At 42.6% G+C, this 20,745-nt stretch overlaps 1 protein-coding gene across 1 annotated transcript in view; it reads left to right on the top strand.

Moving 5' to 3' along the window:
* Positions 1 to 11,229, top strand: part of slc27a6 (solute carrier family 27 member 6) — a 97,414-nt gene extending 86,185 nt beyond the window's left edge. Inside the window, exons 8-10 of the mRNA XM_061847511.1 lie at positions 889 to 986; positions 6,316 to 6,443; positions 9,567 to 11,229. Of these exons, the coding sequence (XP_061703495.1) occupies positions 889 to 986; positions 6,316 to 6,443; positions 9,567 to 9,743 (403 nt within the window). The 3' untranslated portion in view covers positions 9,744 to 11,229. The remainder of the gene's footprint in view (positions 1 to 888; positions 987 to 6,315; positions 6,444 to 9,566) is intronic.
* Positions 11,230 to 20,745: the final 9,516 nt, after the last annotated feature.

Here is a 20,745-nt window from a genome sequence, read left to right as displayed (position 1 = left end):
TAAAGGTTGATCTCTCAGGACACTCACGCTTTTTTCTGGTATTTGTCCTAACTTTTGACAATCATGTTTTGGACAATCGTCGTGACGTAGTAACAGTGTTTCGGTGTTCATTGTCAAGATAGCATTGTGGCATGCTGCATGATAAATGTATTACTGGTGAAAAAAAAGTCATGTTTATCTGTAAAAACAATGCAGAAACTGTATGTGATACTCTTAAAATCAGAGGATGGAACAAAACTATGGTTGAACTTGTTTCTAAACCAATAGATGTTGCAATAACTGCTCTAGCACAGTGGGGTAATGCACATGCTCTGCTGAAGCTCTATGTTGTTGCACTAAAACTGAGGTCATAAAATGACCTTTACAATCAACCATCTAGATAAAGGATTTGCTATAATATGGCAAGGCTAATGTTGTGCTTGACAATAGTTCCTTCTTTATCACACAGGAAGCTTTTTCTGATTCTTCTGTCCATTTTAACAATGACGTCATTAAGAGGTCTTCCTCATAAATTAATTTGGACAAGAGCGCAGTTATTGTAGAATTTATTACCCATGCTACAATAATTAGTCAGTCCTAAAAATGACAGCATTTGTTTCTTTGTTTGGTGCTTTAAGTACAACTTTTTTCCTATCATCTAAAATTGTGGATGCGTGGATTGGTGGCAGACCTTTTCTAACATTCTATATTCCAAATGAGTAAAATATGCATGATTATTTGTGATATCAGATCAGACTGATATCGGTATTGGCAAAAACTCAAGGCTGTAATATCAGTATCGGATCAGAAGTGAAAAAGTTGGCTTGGGGCATCCCAAGTTATTATGCAGTGCAAATTGTATTTTTGTAGCACGGTTATGACTATGACTAATATTTTTTCTTTATTTAGATGGAAAGGTGAAAATGTAGCAACAACAGAGGTGGAAGAAACTCTTCGGTCTGTTGATTTTATCCAAGAAGTCAACGTGTATGGAGTGGAAATACCAGGTATGCATTTATATGGACCGGTTCTAAATCTTCTTTTCCTTTTGGTTTGTCCCATCAGAGGACACGACAGCTCATCATCTTTTTCCATGTATGCCTATCTCCTGCGTATTCCTCTCTAACACCAAAAGCCCTCATGTCTTCCCTCACATTATCCATCAACCTTCTCCTTGGTCTTCCTCTGGCTCTTTTGCTTGATAGCTCCACCTTCATCATCCTTTTCCTAATATATTCAGATTCTCTCCTTTGGATGTGTCCAAAAGTCTGCTCTCTCTAACTTTGTCTCCAAAACATCCAACTTTGGCTGTCCCTCAAATGAGCTCATTTCTATTCTATTCTATTCTATTCTATTCTATTCTATTCTATTCTATTCTATCCTCAACATCTTCATTTCTGCCACCTCCAGTTCTGCTTCCTGTTGTCTCTTCATTGCCACTGTCTCAAATACGAACATCATGGCTGGCCTCACCACTATTTTATAAACTTTGTCCTTCATCTTAGTCGAGACTCTTCTGTTACATAAGACACCAGACACCTTCCGCTAGCTGTTCCAACCTACTTGGACCCGTTTTTTTTTTCAATTCCTTACCACACTCACCATTGCTCTGGATTGTTGAGCGCAAATATTTGAAGACGTCCACCCTCGCTATCTTGTTTCCCTGGAGCCTCGCTCTTCCCCCTCCACCGCTCTCATTCATGCACGTATACAGTAATCCTTCTCTACTTCGCAGATCACCTATCACGGATTCAGTGCATCGTGTTATTTTTCTCAAACTCCACCCCCGCAAAAAAAGAGAAGTCGTCTCACACTGCGTACTATGTCACTTTAAAGGTCAACTGACAGCCATATATGCATTTTAAAATATTGTTATCAAAACTACATATAATAGTATTCACTTCAATGTCTATACGAAAAATGAGCAGAGAGCATGTCATTAACGCGCAAAGTTGCAGGAGTTTCACTTGACATCCTAGTGGTGGCCATATTGCCTGCAACGTCATTTGCGGATGTCACACTGGGACAGTTGCCATTGAGAAGATGCTGTGCCACCTGCCATCGGAGATGAACAAGAGAGATTTTGGGATTTTTTTCACGTCCCTTCTGAGACAGAAGCTCATTTCAAAGAAGAGAAGATCTCAGAATTGAGTGAAGTGACCGGGGCAATATTACCCTATCGTTTCGAGCCATATTTAGATGATATGTGGATCACTTCTAAATAAAAACAGACTCCCTGACAGACGGACGAGAAACCCGATGAAATATTCAAAATGACAGGCCTACAATTGTTTGATTTACTAACTCTTTTACAAGTCTTGTGTATGTTCAGTGAAGAAAATAAGTATTTGAACACCCTCCTATATTGCAAGTTCTCCCACTTAGAAATCATGGAGGGCTCTGAAATGTTCATCACAGGTGCATGTCCACTGTGAGATAGATAATCTAAAAAGAAAAATCCAGAAATCACAATGTATGATTTTTGATTTATTTGTGTGATACAGCTGCAAAGAAGTATTTGAACACCTGTCTATCTGACCCTCAAAGACCGACCCTTTAAGTCCAGCTCCACTCCATGTATTAACCTGAATCAGATGCACCTGTATGAGGTTGTTAGCTGCAAAAAGACACCTGTCCACCCCATACAATCAGTAAGACTCAAACTTGTAACATGGCCAAGACCAAAGACCAGTCCAAAGACACCAGAGACAAAATTGTACAACTCCACAGAGCTGGAAAGGGCTACGGAGAAATTGCCAAGCACCGAGGTGAAAAAAGGTCCACTGTCAGAGCAATCATTAGAGAAATGGAAGAAGCGAAACATGACGAACAATCTCTATTGGAGTGGAGCCCCATGCAAAATATCACCTCGTGGGGTCTCATTGATCCTTAGAAAGGTGAGGAATCAGCCCAGGACTCACAACAGGACTTGACCTGAAAGAGCTGGGACCACCGTTTCCAAGGTGTCTGTTGGTAATACACTAAGACGTAATAGTTTGAAATCATGCATGGCACGGAAGGTTCGCTTGCTTAAACCAAGACATGTCAAGGCCTGTCTTAAGTTTGGCAATGACCATTTGGATGATACAGAGGAGTCATGGGAGAAAGGTTTGTGGTGAGATGAGACCAAAATTGAACTTTTTGGTCATAATTCCACGAACTGTGTTTGGAGGGAGACAAATGAAGATTTTGTTTTCAAAACGAGACATAGGCATTTTTTTCAGATTTACAAAACTCGCGCCAAAATTATCCAGCTCCGAATGGCAGAGACTCTTCTGTCACATTACACACCTGACACCTCTGCCAGCTGTTCTAACCTGCTTGGACATGTTTCTTCACTTCCTTCCCACACTCACTATTGCTCTGGATTGTTGACCCCAAGTATTTGAAGTCGTCCACCCTCGCTATCTAATCGCCCTGGAGCCTCACTCTTCCCCGTCCACCCCTCTCATTCACGCACATATATTCAGTTTTGCTTCAGCTAATCTTCATTCCTCTCCTTTCCATTGCATGTCTCCATCTTTCGAATTGTTCCTCCACCTCCTCACTTCTTTCACTGCATATCACAATATCATCTGCGAACATCATGGTCCAAGGGGATTCCAGTGTAACCTCATCTGTCAGCCTATCCATAACCACTGCAACCAGGAAGGGGCTCAGAGCTGATCCCTGAAGCAGTCCCACCTCCACCTTAAATTCTTCTGTCACACCGACGGCACACCTCACCATTGTTCTGCTCCCATCATACATGTCCTGTACTATTCTAACGTATTTCTCCGGCACACCAGACTTACACATGCAGTACCACAATTCCTAATACCACAAAAACACAATGTAGCTCCTTCTGACCTTTCCTGTACTTTTCCAAGAGCATCCTCAAAGCAAATAATGCATCTGTGGCACTCTTTTTAGGCATGAAACCATACTGTTGCTCCCAGATAATGACTTCTGTCCTGGGTCTATCCTCCACTACTCTTTCCCATAACTTTATTGTGTGGTTCATCAACTTTATTCCTCTTTAGTTCCCACAGCCCTGCAAATCTTTTTTATGGGAACTCGCACACTTTTCCTCCATTCTTCAGGCATCTTCTCGGCTGCTAATATTTTGTTGAATAAGTTGGTCAAAATCTCCACCGCCACCTCTCCAAATTGCTTCCATATTCTGAATGTCATCAGGACCAACTGCCTTTCCATTTTTCATTCTTTGTTGTCCCTTTTGAAATTCCCCCTTTCTAATCATTGTCATTTCCTAGTCAATCATATTTGCCTATTCTTCTCTTCCTTCTCCATCCATCCATCCATCCATCCATCCATCCATTTTCATCACCACTTATCCTCACAAGGGTCGCGGGAGTGATGGAGCCTATCCCAGATGTCAACCGGGAGGCAGTGTACACCCTGAACTAGTTGCCAGTCAATCGCAGGCCACATACAGACAATCAGCCACACTCATAAGCACACCTAGGGCCAACTGTGAGTGTCCAAATAATGTTGCATGTTTTCGTGATGCAGGAGGAAACCGGAGTCGCCAGAGGAAACCCACGCAGGCACAGGGAGAACATGCATACTCCACACAGGGAGGGCTGGGATTGAACCCGGGTCCTCAAAACTGTGAGGCATACACTTTCAGCTGCGTCACCATGCTGCCTCCTTCTCTCTCATTTTCTTCATCCATCAACTTATCAAAGTATTTTTTTCCATCTATTTAGCACACGACTGGCATCAGTCAACACATTTCCAACTCTATCCTTAATCACCCTTACCATTGCATGTCCGTCCCCTCTCTATCCCTCTGTCAGACCAACCTGTAGAAATTCTTCTCTCCTTCTTTCATGTCTAACCTGGTCTACATCTAGTCATATGCCTCTTGTTTAGCCGTCGCCAAATCTACCTTTGCCCTCCATCGCATCTCAATGTATTCCTTTTGCCTCTCAGTTCTCTCAGTGTCCACCTTCTTCACTAACCTTTTTCCTTGTATGAATTTATTTTGGGGTTCCATCACCAAGTCTCCTTCTCCCCTTTCCAGCAGAAGACACACCAAGTACTCACCTGACTGTCTCTCTTATCACCTTGGGTGCAGTAGTCCAGTCTTCCAGGAGCTCCTCCTGTCCATCGGGAGCCTATCTCACCTCTTTTCGGAAGGCCGCACAACATTCTTCCTTTCTCACCTTCCACTTGTTCTTTGCTCTCCCTTTGTCTTCTTAATCTTCCTCCCCACCATCAGAGACATCCTACACACCATCATCCTGACAGTATGTAACCTTCAGATGACATTGTCAGCACAAAATGTAATTCACCTGCGTGCTTCCACCTCCGCTCTTGTATGTCACCCTATGTTCCTGCCTCTTTTGGAAAAAAGTGTTCATTTCTGCCATTTCCATCCTTTTTGCAAAGTCCAGCACCATCTGTCCCTCAAAGTTCCTTTCCTGGATACCGTACTTACCCATTACTTCTTCATCGACCCTGTTTCCTTCACTGACATGTCCATTACAATCTACACCAATCACAACTCTCTCTGTTTCAGGGATGCTCAGAACTGCTTAATCTAGTTCCTTCCAGAATTTCTCTTTCAACTCCAGGTTACATCCTACCTGTGGGGCATAGCTGCTAGTCACATTATCCATAACGCCATCATTTTCGGGTTTCAACCTCATCACTCGATCTGAGACTCTTTGCACCTACAATGCATTCTAAGCCAACTTTTCCTTTTCCTGCTCCATTTCTCTTCCCATCTACTCCATTGCAAAATCATTTAAATCCTGCCGCTAACCCTCACCCTTACTGCCTTTCCACACGCTCTCTTTCTCCCAATTATGTCAACCAAATCCTGAGCTTTTCCTGCCATTGTCCCAACATTAAAAGTCCCTACACTCAGTTGTAGGCTCTGTGATTTCCTCTTCTTTTTCTGTCAAAGAATTTTCTTCCCACCTCTTCTTAATCTTCAACCCACAGTAGCTGAATTTCCAACAGCGCCCTGAGGTTTTACGGTGCCGGGGTTTGACATTAACCCGAGCCACGGCCGATCCGGTGTGGGATTCTTCAAATGAACGCTGATATTTGTTTGGCAAAGTTTTTAAGCAAGGTTCCATTCCTGATGGAACCGTCTCCATCTATCAGAGTTTAGGACTGGCCTTCAGATTGCACTGGCTTGTACCCCCATCGTGCTTCATTGGGACCATTTCTGTATGATGCATCTAAATATCAGCCTTTGCAGTGCTCATAGCTCATATTTACAGAACCCACAAAAAAGGGATATCAAATGAAAATATTTAAATCCTTTCAAGATGTTTAAAAGTTTAATGCTCATGAATGACATCTCAATACTGAACAATATAGGGCATGAGGGAAGAGCTGCAATGACTTCCATTATATTAAGACGAGATGTCACTTTTGATGCGGACAAATTCTTTGATATGGTGATGGAGCTACCCACATATGCCCAACCTCTCTTCATAAGACTTCAGGTAAGGAGCCTCACCAAAGGTACCCCTGTGAAATAGTTGCCATTTTCCAGGCTGTCACTTGTGATTTGTTTTCCACTTCAGTTTGATATATTTCATTACGTTTTCATAACTGGAGTGAATCATTCAACAACATCAAACTGTAAAGTCTAGGTTAAGTTGTAGTCATGTTTATTCTGTAAGATGGTATTTTTGAAACATGACAGCAGACAGATACTGTACATCAGTTTTTTTCAACCATTGTGCCATGGCACACTACTGTGCCGTGGCGTAGTGTCTGTCCAATTTCCGCTAACTGGGGAAGATGACTCCGCAGATAATTTGGAGCCATCGTGTAATATGCTTCTATATCAGTAGGGGGAAACAGGTAGCTAATTACTTTGATTAGTGATGCATCAGGTGATGACAGTGGCATTGTTGCTCGTAAAGCTATACGGTGACAGTGATGGATGGGTTTTTGAAAAGGAAAGATGCTAACTCAGAAGTGTACTCTAGAATAAATTCTGACTCAGATGAACGCCCAAGTATGAGTGGAGATCAAAGATACCAAAGACAGTTTACTCACGGAATGTCTCTGGCGTGAGGCAATATAAAAGCTATCTTTGAAAGCTATCCAATGGTTCTAAGTAAGCTTAAATGGCATCTCCAAATGAAACTCTCTTCACTTCATGCATAAGGGGAGGAACACTGACGAGAAAAAAACACAAAGATAAACGAGAAAGCCCTTAAAAGCTATCTTGTTGTTTAACTTGTAGCCAAATGTAAAACGTTACACACTGTGACAGAGCAGTACTTCCTGCCTGTAAAGCCATTGTAAATGAGATGCTTGGACTTAAAGAGCGACTTAATAAATAGCCATAGTCCCTCTTTCATGAAACACGATTTCCAGACATATTGGTGACATGTCTGCTCATATAGAAAATTTACTTTTGGAAAAGGTTTGTATCAGTAGTCAGTTTGCATTGACATTTGCATCAATTTGACAAAGTCAGGAAATGGGTGCGGAACATGAAGCCTTGGTTCATGCAGAGGTCTAGTTGTGCCATTGTAAGGTACTGGTACTTAGGTGACAGAGATTCATATTTACGTTTTTGGGGTGTGCCATGGGATTTTTTGAATCAAAAAAGTATGGTTGGGCTAAAAAAAAAGTTGAAAAACATTGCTGTACAGTGGGGTTGGGGAAATCAATTTTCCAAAGAGGCCATTTGTGTCAGGTTTGAATTTTCAAGGTGTTGAAGGTAAAAAAGTGGAGGACAGAATTGCAGGGAGGGAAGGAACGATTACAGAAATCTCCCAAAAAGAATTTTAAAATATGCGACCAAAACAGAAATATCTAAATACTAACTTCAAAGTCCCAAAAGTGAATAATCTAAGTAACAAAGAAACAGTTGGAGTCCACCCCGGGGCCCCCCCCCCAATAAATATATATATGACTGATGGTAGTTAGATAACAATGGCTGAAAGAAACGAGGGGCTAAATACAAACAAACTGAGGAAACAATGAGGAACACCTGTAAAAGGCACAAGTGGCTGGAGGGATCTGACAGGTTAACACAAGGTAGAGGACTGATGAGAACAGGTGGAAACAATGTCCAAATGAGCAGCACAAGACGTGAATATTGTCAGGGGACACAGGGGACAACATGAACATGAAACAGAACAAACAAAATATATCCTAGACAAAAACAATACCAGTAGTCCCCCCCCCCCACACACACACACCCACACACGTACAAAGATGTCCCCAAAAGTCACAACAAAAAGTTACAACAGGGTGGGTAAAGGGGGGGGGGTGGCTATTCTAAACAATAACAATAGTTGCAGCCCACCCCAGGAGCAGCTTTGAAAAATAATCCTCAAGACCATTCAGACCCGTAAAAAAAAAAAAAAAAATATAAAATAACTTTAAAATGGATCTTCAAACAATGGAGGCACACAGTGCATTGGTTTTAAAATTGGAGTAATGATGTTCACCTTCTGGCCTTCGTTAGTGTGCTGTTCATTTCTATAGTAAGTTTAGGGCTGATAGATTTTGGGGGAGACGATCCAAAAGGAGAGCTTTACAGTAGTCAATCCAAATGAAAATAAAAGCATTCATTAGCATCTCCATGTTAGCCCATGAGAGAATGGGCTCACTAGAGCCCTTAGTTAGATATTTTTATGTGATTGAAAAAAACTGTGGTTTTGATGTGTGCAATAAAGTGAGTTCAAAGTCTAAAACAGCGCCCAGGATTTTTACCACCGGTGAAAATTTTAAGGACAACGCTTGTCGTTTAGTCAGAGGTTTCTCGCTTAGGGCCTTGGCGGATGCCAGCCAGGATTTAATGTCTCAAATGTCTTCAAATACAGTATAAACGAGTATCCAGTGAATCTGTCATCAGGAGACATGGAGATGTTAACCTGGATGTCATCAACGTAGGCTAACCAGGTGTTTAAGTCTGTTTAAAAGGATAGTATGGTCTGTCGAACACAGTGCTAAGATCCAACAGACCTTTCAGGTACGTTTAAAATCAGCATGTGTTTGCTGGCACGAAATGAAATCGGTCCATGTGTGATGATAATTTCACTTGATATACCTCCTTCAAGTTCAACTTGTAGGCCTTGAGGTATTCCCCAGCCTGCATTCCTTGAAACACCTCAATAGTAAGGCATCCAAGAAGCATAAATACAGTAGATACCAGAGCCAGCTCGAGGCTGCAGGCCTGTATTTTTGACATAAAACCGATTGACAAACCTAGCTAAAACAGGCTAAATAAAGCCTTATTGTTGGATCTTTCCGAGTCCTAGAGGACCAAATAAATCAAACCAATGGATTGCACTCCTGGAAAACCCATACAGGTCACTGAGGGATAGTGTTCAAATATATGTTTTAAGTTTACAAAGTATAAGAGGAGTAAATGGGCCAAGGTCTATGCACCCCTCAGTACTCAGGTGAAGCTAGCTGGTCTAGTGTACATACAACAACTGGGATGAAAACCTCATTCTTCCGTCAGACTCCAAGGTTCATATTACAATCTAATTGACAGCACTGCTCATAGTATGTAAAATCTTTTCAAACTAAATATTCAGAATTGTATTTTCTATGACCTTTTGTTCTTGACACACTTGTTTTGTTTTTCTCGTCAGGTAGTAATGGAAATGACCAGCACCTTTAAACAGCAGAAGTTCCATCTTGTTAAGAGTGGATTTAATCCCTCAACAATATCAGATCCTCTTTATGTGTTGGATTATCAACTGAAGACCTATATCCCTTTAACAAAGAGTGTCTACCAGAGCATTCTCTGTGGAGAACGGAAGCTATAGGACTGTGAAGACTCGTGAGAGTAACTCGTGAGAGTAAAGGTAGAGATCAAAGCACAGTAGGATTGGATAATCATTTAGCCTTGTTTCTTGCAATTGTTCAAATTTCAAGATCAAATAAAGCATATTACAAAAAGAAAGAAAAAGTAAAAAATCAGAAAATAAAAATGCTGAAAGTTGTTAAAGATTAATATTAAAGGACAGAATGTTTTAATAAAGTGTATGCAGTATTGAAGTTGTTTCATTTTTGTGGACCTTAATATTCTGGGTAGATGCTCAATCCAAATAAATGCTCAATATAAAACAGGCCGAACCCAAATGGAATTTAATTTGGTCTCACAGGATCAAATATTCCTATCCCAAAACCAATTGGAATTATTTGTATTTGATGTAAAAGGTGAATTTGAATGCTGTCAGCCAGTGTTCTGTCTGCGTATCATTTACCTACTCAGCTGTACCTCCAAACCTCATTCTGAGTCAGCCTCAGCGTACTTGTGCACACGGGAGGCTGAAGGAGGAACATGTACAGCAGGTTAGTCCACTTTTGAAGAATCCCATTCTCTTCAGGAAGTCTCAATGTGTCTTTCCCTTCCCGTGGATGCTATGTGTGTTGTCTGACCCGTCAATTTTGTTCTTGAGCTGTAACAGCGGGTATTTACAGTGGGTACGCAATTGATTTGACCACCTTAAAATTTTCACTTTGTTATATTGGAGCCATATGCAAAAATCCAACCATCCATTTTCTTACCCGCTTATTCTCACAAGGGTTGCGGTAGTGCTGGAGCCTATCCAAGCTGATCTCGGGCAGGAGGCCGGGTAAACCCTGAACTGGTTGCCAGCCAATCGCAGGTTACATGGAGACAGACAACAGTCACACTCACAATTACACCTAGGGGCAATTTAGAGTGTCCAATTATTGCATGTTTTTGGGATGTGGGAGGAAACCGGAGTGCCCAGGGGACACATGCAGGGCCAGGATTGAACCCGGGTCCTCAGAACTGTGAGGCCAACGCTTTACAGCTGCATCACCGTCCCGCCTATGCTAAAACCATTTAACTTCATTATGTTCCCCATTAATGTACACACGGCACCCCATATTGACAGAAAAAAAACAATTGTTGAAATATTTGCAGGTGTATTTAAAAAGAAATTGAAATAGTCCAGCTATAAGTATTCAGTATGGAGGTATGGTTGTGTTCCTGTTGTAAGGTGTTTATGAACTGCTGGAGGAAATAGTATTTCTGACAAATGTGAGGTCTGATCGCACAAAACTGCTTGGAACTGATGAGTTGTGTGCAAACTTGGCATACCTAGTGGACATTTTTCATAATCTGAATTAACTAACCTCATGTATGGTAGGCTGAAATGAAAACCTGCTCATAAATACAGATCAAATAAATGGATCTCGCTCAAAGTTGCAACCCTGGAAACAACTTGGAAAATGGAAATCTTGAAATGTTCATACTCACCAAGCAATAGCAAAATGTCAACACAGCAGCATTATGTGAGATTATAATGAAACAATTAAAAACACTTGAGGAGAAGATATCATTTTATTTTTCTTCAGCCTTCATTCAATCCCCTAACTGGGTGAAGAACACATACAGTTCAGCAGGGGTGCCCAGACTTTTTTACCCCATTGCCATTGTTATCGAGAGTAAACATTAGCCACGTTTGGAATAGTTTATATTGCCTTGCATTCTGTTAGAATTATTGTTTTATCATGGATTTGTTTCTATTGTTCTTGCCCTGAATCATTCTCTTTGCGAGCAGCGTGCGTGACCCAGATTGTGACCCAGCGACGCCTGGAAGGCGATGCCCCCCTGCTGACATCAAGCAGAAACTCCTGAACACCATAAACACGTTTTAAATACAACACCCTGTTAATCTCTAGCAGGTTTATCAGGACACTGTTGCAGCTTTGAAAAAAATATTTACTTTAGTGTGTTGGTGTTGCCATCTGTTTCACCATTTGTACTTCGTGAACTTCTAACCGTGAAACTTTTTGACTTGAGAAAGCAATAAAAAAAAAAGGCACAACAATGAGGGTGACTCAGAATTAGGTTTGGAGGTACAGCTGGTCAGTCAAGCCCGTGTTCCTCACGCGACAATTACAGATCTCTTTTTGTCCGTGTTATTTGCATATTAGTCCAGCAGTTAGGTGATAAAGCTGATACATTCACATCGTATTGACTAGCCAACATGTAATCAAATCTCTTTTGCATTTGAACGTGAAACTAATTCAGAAATAAAATGAAACCTGTTGTTCCCACAGTTCGACTTCCATAAAAATTACTACGATTTTGAATGCATTTCGTGAATTCTAGAAGATCCATCCATCCATTTTCTTAACCGCTTATCCTCACGAGGGTCGCGGAGAGTGCTGGAGCCTATCCCAGCTGTCAATGGGCAGGAGGCTGGTACACCCTGGACTGGTTGCCAGCTCATCGCAAGGCTCATCGAGACAAACAGCCACACTCACAATCACATCTAGGGGGAATTAAAGTATCCAATTAATTTTGCATGTTTTTGGGATGTGGGAGGAAACCAGGGTGCCCAGAGAACACCCACGCAGGCATGGGAAGAACATACATACTCTAGACAGATTGAACCCCGGGACCTCAGAACTGTGAGGCCGACGCTATCAAGCTGCGTCACCGTGCCGCCCAATTCTAGAACAATACACAATAAATGGTAAGAAGTACACTGAAACCAATTGTTCAGAATCTTACATCTATGTGTTATTTTCTACACTTCTGCATTTGGATTATACCCCATGTTGTATGCTCATGACACCTTCAGTTAATTACAATACATTAAAAGATGTTACAGGATTGCATGAGAATTCTGAAAAAACTTGGTAAACTCTTTGAAGTTGGGTTATTCATGTTTCCTTCGAATGCTTTGGTAGATTTCAATTCCAATGAGATGTCACCCAATCAGGGAGTTTTCAAAGCATCCTCTGATTCTCTTCAGAATCATTTCAAATTGGAAACCTTTAATGTGTGGCATGGCATTGCTACAAGTATTCAAAGGTCTAATCCAGAGGACCTGTATTTTATTTGTGTATCATACAAATGTAGCTAAAATTTCATTTTAAAAAAACAATGTTTTAAAAATTCTCAACACAAGAGAAATGAAATTAATTAGCATCAAAGTCAGTCTCAAGATTTTGTTCAAAATTTCACATAGATTCGGCAGGTGCCGTAACGTCACATCAAGACATTTAGCCAAAGAGTGAAAAAGCTAGCAAAGATGGTGATGTGTGTTGTATACAGCTGTTCTGCGTCAAGCACTGACGGAGTCAGCTTCATGAATGGCCGAAAGAAGAACAGATGGGCAGGTTATGGACCAAGTTTGTGAAGACAAAACGGGCACATTGGACTTACAAATCAAAGTCGACAGTAATATGTTCAACGCATTTCACGGAGGACTGCTTTGAAAACTCTGTACAGTGTTCACTTGGCTGCAGTAGCAAGTAAGTATCTATGTGTTCAATTGTTTAGTATTGACAAGTATCTACCTCATTTTAAATGTAAGTACAATACCGATACCGATATATATGTCAGCTAATATCCGTATCCATGTGATGTTTAGGAGGTGACGAAATTTGAACACTGTTTAAAGTTAGTGTACTGTTGACGCTGAGGTCTTTCTGAAATTCGACTATGGCAGTGTGTGATCTCAAGTGTTAGGTGCATTATTTAAAATATGGGCTAAATGCATGGAAATCACGCGAAGAATGGGCTACAAACGTGATCTTTAAACGCAGAATGATGCCGAAGGTTTTCTATTTTTGTTTACGCCCATTCAGTCGCTAGGACAACAACAAACGACTCACTGTCGTGTGCAAGCAGTATCAGACGTTTGCATGACGTACGTTAGACGTAAGCGTGTTTGAATTAGATTATTTCGTCAACAAGGTGTACGTAGATTTCTTGAGGCACCTACCAGTCTGTGTTTTGGGTGCAAAGTTCCACTTCAGCTCCGTCAGTTCTCTCAGAATCCTGTCCTTGTGTTGCATTCGTCAACTCAGGTTCGAACATATGTGGTTGAATTACACTTGAATGGGATGTTTTTAAAAAATGGGAAGAATGAGAAAATTCCTCCTCTTCAGTTCCCATTTCTTCCACAGAGCATCTCATAAAAACCTCTGCATCACAGTTCTCTATCTCCTCTAAATCCCACTCGCAGCGTGTATGATTGTCTGTATAGGAGGCTATTGTCTTTACTGGGGTTGTCTTGGTGTGACGTCACACAGCAGCAGCTTCAACAGAGCCTCAGCATTCGGATTACAAAAAAAATGTGCACTTTAACGCTAATTTATTTCACTTCTGTTGTGTTGAGAATTTTTTAAATATTTTTTTATGAAAAATGAGCTACAGTTGTGTGATTTATAAATAAAATATAGGTCCTCTGGATTAGACCTTTAAAGGGTACGGAAAGTCTTCAAAGTGCCTTTTGTTTATATTGTACATTTTTTTAAGCTGAATTTGAATCTGAAATTAGATATGAAGGAAACAAATTTATATATCGATTATCGGCAAACATTGATCGTACATTGCTGAAATCCCCAGAAAAACACTACGGAGACACCCGAGCAGGCTTGAGCAGGCTGACATGATCCTCATGGACTTCGGGAGTTCTAATATCATAGTTACTGGATTGATTACCTTTGTCATCGGGAAGGAAGCAACAAACCTGGGAGTGAGCTTCCGTGATTCCACTCCGAGTGGGAGGCCTTTAGCCGATAGCCAGACTCGCTGACCCGCCCTGTAGATTGGTGCTGGCGCCCTCTTACGGTCCGCCCCGGCCTTATAAGAGCGCCCCTTGCACAGTAGCATCTGTCGGACTCACTCCCAGGTTCCCTTGCAGCGCCTCACAATGGCCAACTCAGACGGCACTGACGAGTTGGAATCTAAGGATGGGAAGAGAGAGGGTGGTTAACCGTGCACTATGTGAAAGGGGGACATGCCAGTGGACGTTGAGGGAAGAGAGTTATGCGCGTATTCGATCCAGATCAACTGTTGACTCCACAAGTGCAGTTCACGTGAAGCGAGACAGCGGAGCCCCGCTTCCAAGTCCTGATTTATGCACTTTGTCTGGCCACTGGTTTCCGGGTGATGCCCGAGCAAAGACTAACGGTGGCCCCTATAAGAGAAATTTTTTTTTTCCAGAACCGGGAAATGAACTTGGGCCCTCTGTCAGAAACCACATCAGTACAGAATAGTTTATATTTCATAAGCTGGGCCGTCTGTTTTGCAGCGGGGACTTTAGGTAGCTGAATGGAATTAACTATTTTGGAGAAGCAGTGACCCTGCGAAACCGGTGACCCGGTCACGAAGTCCAGAGAGATACGTGACCACGGTCGTCAAGGAATATACTGAGGGCGCAACTCCCAGAGGGGCATTGCCAGAAGGGCTTATTTGCTGCGCAAACAGGACACGCGTTGATGTATTCCCTGACATCTTTTTTTATATTCGGACACCAAAAACGTTGCTCGATTACAGTGTGTGTTTTGGCCCTGCCCGGGTGGCACACAGTGCGATTGGATTGGGCCCAGTCAATTACTCTTCCCCTTTGCCGGGGAATGACATGTAGCCTGTCACTGGGGTACCCTTCAGGACTGCGAGAGTCCTTTAGCGCGTCTTTGACTTGAGTTTCAATTTCCAAGGTGAAGAGTGAGACGAAACAAGTTTTGGGGAGGATAGGTGTGGGTTGTTTCCTCTTCATGCAGACATGACAGCGTATTGGGTTTTCCGTTCTTTGTTCCCGGCCGAAAGGTCATCACAAAGGAAAACTATGAAAAGAAGAGTGCCCACTCAGCTTGCTTGGCGTTAAGCCTTTAGGCTGACCTAATATATTCAAAAGTTTTGTGGTGTGTTAGAACCAATAACGGAACCTGCGCCCCCTCTAACCAATGTTTCCATTGCGACAAAGCTGCCTTGACTGCTAGAAGTTCACAGTCTCAAATGTCATAATTTGGTTCTGCTGGAGTTAGTTTTTTAGATAAGAATGTGCAGGGGTGTAATCTTCCATCCTTGGGACTTCTCTGTGAGAGAACCGCCCCTATCCCTGAGTCAGATGCATCAACCTCAACGACAAATTGCCTATCGGGATCAAGCAAGCTGAGTATCGGAGCTGAGGTAAAGCTGGCCTTGAGCTTACAGAAGGCCACCTGGCATGTGTGGTTCCAAACGAAGGAACTGCGGGGTGAGTATGTAATGGGGCCGCAACCGTACTAAAGTTTCAGATGAATTTGCAGTAGAAGTTGGCAAACCCAATAAATCTCCTTGCAGGTAGTCGGAGTGGGCAAAAGAAGAATGGCCTCGACCTTGCTAGGATCCATGTGTATCTCCCCCTCCGCCAAGACAAAACCTAAGAATGAAACAGAGGGTTCGTGGAAATCACACTTTTCAGCCTTGACAGGTCGTGACACAAGAATTGTTGTAGCACCACATGAATGTGCCTGACATGGGACTTTTCGTCCGGGGATAAAATCAGGATGTCGTCTAGGTACACAAAAACATGTTAAGCATTTTGCGTAAAACATCATTGACAAAATTCTGAAATACGACTGGTGCATTTGTGAGTCCAGAAGGCATCACTAAATATCCATAATGCCCCGTGGGCATGTTGAATGCAGTCTTCCACTCATCCACCTCTCTTATCTGCACTAGGTGGTACGCGCTCCTCAAGTCCAGCTTGGTAAAAACCCTGGCCCCCTTCAGAAGTTCAAAGGCCGTGGCAATGAGGGTGAGAGGGTACCTGTTCTTTATCATAATGTCATTCAGTCCCTGGTAATCGATGCAGGGCCGCAGGGTCTTGTCCTTCTTTTCTTTGAAAAAGATGCCTGCCAAGGCCGGTAACAATGACGGCCAGATCAGTCCTATAGCCAGCAACTCCTCCACATATGCTTTCATGGCTTGATGCTCCGGCCCTGAAATAGAGTATAGTCCCCCGCATGGGGGTGAGGAGCCGAGCAGCAGCGGGTCAATGGCACAGTCATATGGCCTGTCAGGAAGAGACGACTTGGCCTTACACTTGGAAAATACTTCCTTCTGGTCATGGTAACAGGAGAGGACTGAAGACAGGTCTGGCTCATCCTGCAGAGTTTGAGCGGCCTCTTCCCTCTCCACCCCCTGGGACAAGAGGCACGTAAGGCCTCCACAGGACCTGATTTGTCCGGTCGACCAGTCGGTATGGGGGTTATGTAATCTCAGCCATGGACCTCCCCAAGACGATATTATGGGCCTCAGTGTCAAAAACATGGAAGCTGATGCGTTCCGAATGTGAATCTGGAAATGTCAGAGTGACCGTCTGAGTGTTGTGGGTTATTTTGCAGAGGAAACTGCCATTTGCTGCGTATGCATTACGGAGGTGCTGTACTTTGAAGGTCTCTAGACCCATCCTTTTGACCAGTTGTGAATTTAAAAGATTGGCGTCTGAACCAGAGTCAATGAACCCAGTCTCCCTGAGTGGCTGTCCTCCTGAACACAGGGTGACAATAGGAAGTTCTTAGTCCGGACTGTCCAGAATGAGGTTGAGACACACCATAGTCAGGGTTCGGGGTATGGTACCAGCTGGTTTGACCGGGCAGTGGGTCACTGTCTGCCCTGACTGTAGTAGAAGCAGAGTCCCTTCCTCTACCGGTGCAGGCATTCCTCGGGTGACAGGTGGAGGCGGCCCAGCTGCCTGGCCTTCTCCACCTTAGTAGACACACCTGGAGGTGTGTCGGCGTCCCTGATACATGCAGGAGTGTTCCTTTGCCAGGCGTTGTCTTGCTCCCGATCCATGAGTCTCTTGTCTTTCTTTAAAGTGAGAGCAATGAGTGCGTCCAGGACTATCGGCAAGTCCAGCGGAACAGTCTGAGCAGCAATCAATTTTTGTCTAATATCGGGATGGTGCAAACTGTACCCAGATATTTTCATATACCTCTTTAACTTGAGGCTCTAGCTTTTCCATAGCATCCATCATATAACACAAGTCCTTTTCAGCGCATTCATATTTGAATGAAAAGTGTGTAACTCTTACTTTGTGCCTTCAATTTATCATACAACACAGCAAACAAGGTCTCTTTTTTTAGATATCTGTTTTTGCTTCAGCTCTCTCATTTTGTGGCTTAACTTTCTCTCTTGTGAGGAGTTACGAAGTTTGAGTTTGGAGGTAAGCACAATTACAAATGGCTTTTGACTCTGTATTTGAGAATGGATATCAATCAGTATGTGTTTTGAGTATCTCTATTTCTGCCTCGTCAATTACAATTTTTAACGTTTCATTCATTCTTACCAACTAGGGCGTTGTGAACCCCACGGCTTGTTTTCCAATCCAGTTAAAATGTTTTGGGATTTTTTTTCGCAAGCAGCGATGAGTTTAAAATTACAATGAAAACGTATTTGAATGAAATGGCTCAAACATGGCCGTTCACGACAATGCACTCAGGTTTGGGCATGCACATAGGTTTTAAATGTGTAGAAGAAGAAGGAGAATTTACTTTCTTGGGAATTACAGTTTGAGGACCTGAAGTGGGAGAGGAACATCAACTCCATCCTCAAAAAAGCCCAGCAAAGGATATACTTCTTGCAGCTTCTGAGAAAGCACAGCCTGTCACAAGAGCTGCTGAGACAGTTCTACACAGCGGTCATCCAATCAGTACTGTGTACCTTCATCACAGTCTGATTTGGGACTGCCACAAAAAGGTCAAACTCCGACTGCAACAGACAAATAACCGCTGAACGGATTGTCCCCAACACTCTATCCAATATTGAAGACTTGGACGGAACGCGAACTGGGTCGAGAGCAGGCAGGATCCTCTCAGACCCTCCAGATCCTGGCCACCAGCTCTTCCAGCCCCTTCCGTTGGGAAAGTGCTACAGATTAATGCAAGTCAAATCTAGCAGGCATTTGAACTGTTTTTCCCCTCTGGCAATTAAGTCATTAAATTCTTGATCAGTGAACCTACTATTTTCTGACTTGTGCCATTGCTGGGACACATATTCATTTCCTGCTGGTCCAATCAGTATTAGTATTAGAAATATATTTTGTAGACTTGCAAGACTTGGCCAATAAATCTGATTCTGATTATGATTATGATTCTGGCACAATTTATTGTTTCACTCACATGGCGCAAAGGGAGCGAGAGCATCTGACTTTTACACATCGTGAAAGCCTCCTTTACATAATATTCATCCATCCAGTCATATTCTTAGCCGCTTATTCTCACGGGGGTTGCAGGAGTGCTGGAGCCTATCCAGCTGTCAACAGGTAGGAGGTGAGGTACACCCTGAACAGGTTGCCAGCCAATCGCAGGGCACATTGAGAAAAGCAAAGGCACTCACAATCACACCCAGGGGCAATTTAGAGTGTCCAAATAAGGTTTGCATAATTTTGGGATGTGCCCGGGAAAATAACGACACAGGAACACAGAGAATGTGCAAACTCCACACAGCGATTAAACCCGGGTCCTCAGAACTGTGAGGCCAACACTTTCCAGCTGCTCCACCGTCCCACCCACCATATACATAGTCCGATTATATATAGTCTAAGCACTGAGGCAACTAGTGATTAATCTGAATAAAGTAGGTTGGAAATTTTATGGCGCGACACTGTGGTACAGCTATAGAGCATTGGCCTCACAGTTTAGACGGGATTCAAATCCTGGCCTCACCTGTGTGGAGTTTGCATGTTCTCTCCGTCTCCCTGTGGGTTTTCTCTGGGCACTCCAGTTTCCTCCCATATACCAAAAAAAATTGACCCTCGGTGTTATTTTGTGTGCAATTGTTGTCTGCCTACCTGTGCCCTGCAAATGGCTGGCAAACAGTTCAAAGTGTACCCTGCCTCCTGTCCTGAGATAGCTGGGATAGGCTGTGGCACTCCCGCAACACTCGTGAAGATATGCGGCTCAGAAAATGGATGGATGGAAATTTTATGTATTTCATATATATCAAATATAAGTACGAGTAGGGCGGCATGGTGGCGCAGCTGGAAAGCGTTAGAGCAATAGTGAGTGTGGTAAGAGCGAAAAGAAGACCAAAGAGAAGGTTGAAGGATGTTGTGAGGAAAGACATGATGGCCCTTGGGGTTCGAGAGGAAGATGCAGAAGATAGGCTAAATTGGAGAAAGATGACATGCTGTGGCGACCCCTAAGAGGACAAGCTGAAAGGAAAAGAAGATGTTTTATCATTTTGTTGTTCTACTGGCTCCATGTGTATAAAACTTGGTGCAGCTGGACATAGATAATTGTTTTGTTTTCTGTTTCTCTGTCTCATATTAATATAATTAAGGACCTTTTAGTCCGGACTCCAGTAAGGGGTGACAGCTCGTAAGACATAACTTTTCTGCTCTTTGCAAAGACTTTTCTTTCTTTTTGTAATAAAAACCCACAAAGACAAGATTTCTCCCTTCCTTATGCAAGATTTTGCCACAACAGTTTGGTGTCAGAAGTGTGATACTAAAATTTAACCCTGACCCTGACCCCAGGAGTGATTGATAATTCAGGACCAATGCAAGAGTCCTGCCTTCACCTAAAGAATTAACGACAATTAAGGACGATGTATGTGTGGGTGGGAGGGTGAGGGATAGGGGGGTCTGCCGGGCTTCTGGATATCGGCCACCATCTCAGAATCCAAATGAACCTGTTGAACTCCAAACAAAAAAATTACAATAATGAACATTGAAATTCCTTGAACATCAGAACATTTCATATGGTGTATTGTGATTGAATCAATCTTCCCTTTATATTAAGTGGTACGGTAATCCCGCTCTACTTTGCACTTTGATTAACTTTTGGACAATTTCACCTCGAAAATCAGCAAAAGCATAATGATGGTCACGAGCTCTAAATCAAACTGTAGGAAAGCAGAATGTAAGTGAAAAATAATGAACTCCAAATTGACTATGACCTCTACAGACATTGTGTTTGTAATTTTAACCAAGAGTTAATCAGAGCTAGACAATACTTTTCTGAAATTATCAGTAAGAACCTCAACAATACTTGGACTGTGTT

The sequence above is a fragment of the Syngnathoides biaculeatus genome, chromosome 17, assembly GCF_019802595.1.
Source record: "Syngnathoides biaculeatus isolate LvHL_M chromosome 17, ASM1980259v1, whole genome shotgun sequence".
Taxonomy (NCBI): Eukaryota; Metazoa; Chordata; class Actinopteri; order Syngnathiformes; family Syngnathidae; genus Syngnathoides; species Syngnathoides biaculeatus.
Note: the sequence above shows the minus strand (reverse complement) of the source record. Positions and strands in the feature narration are given on the sequence as shown.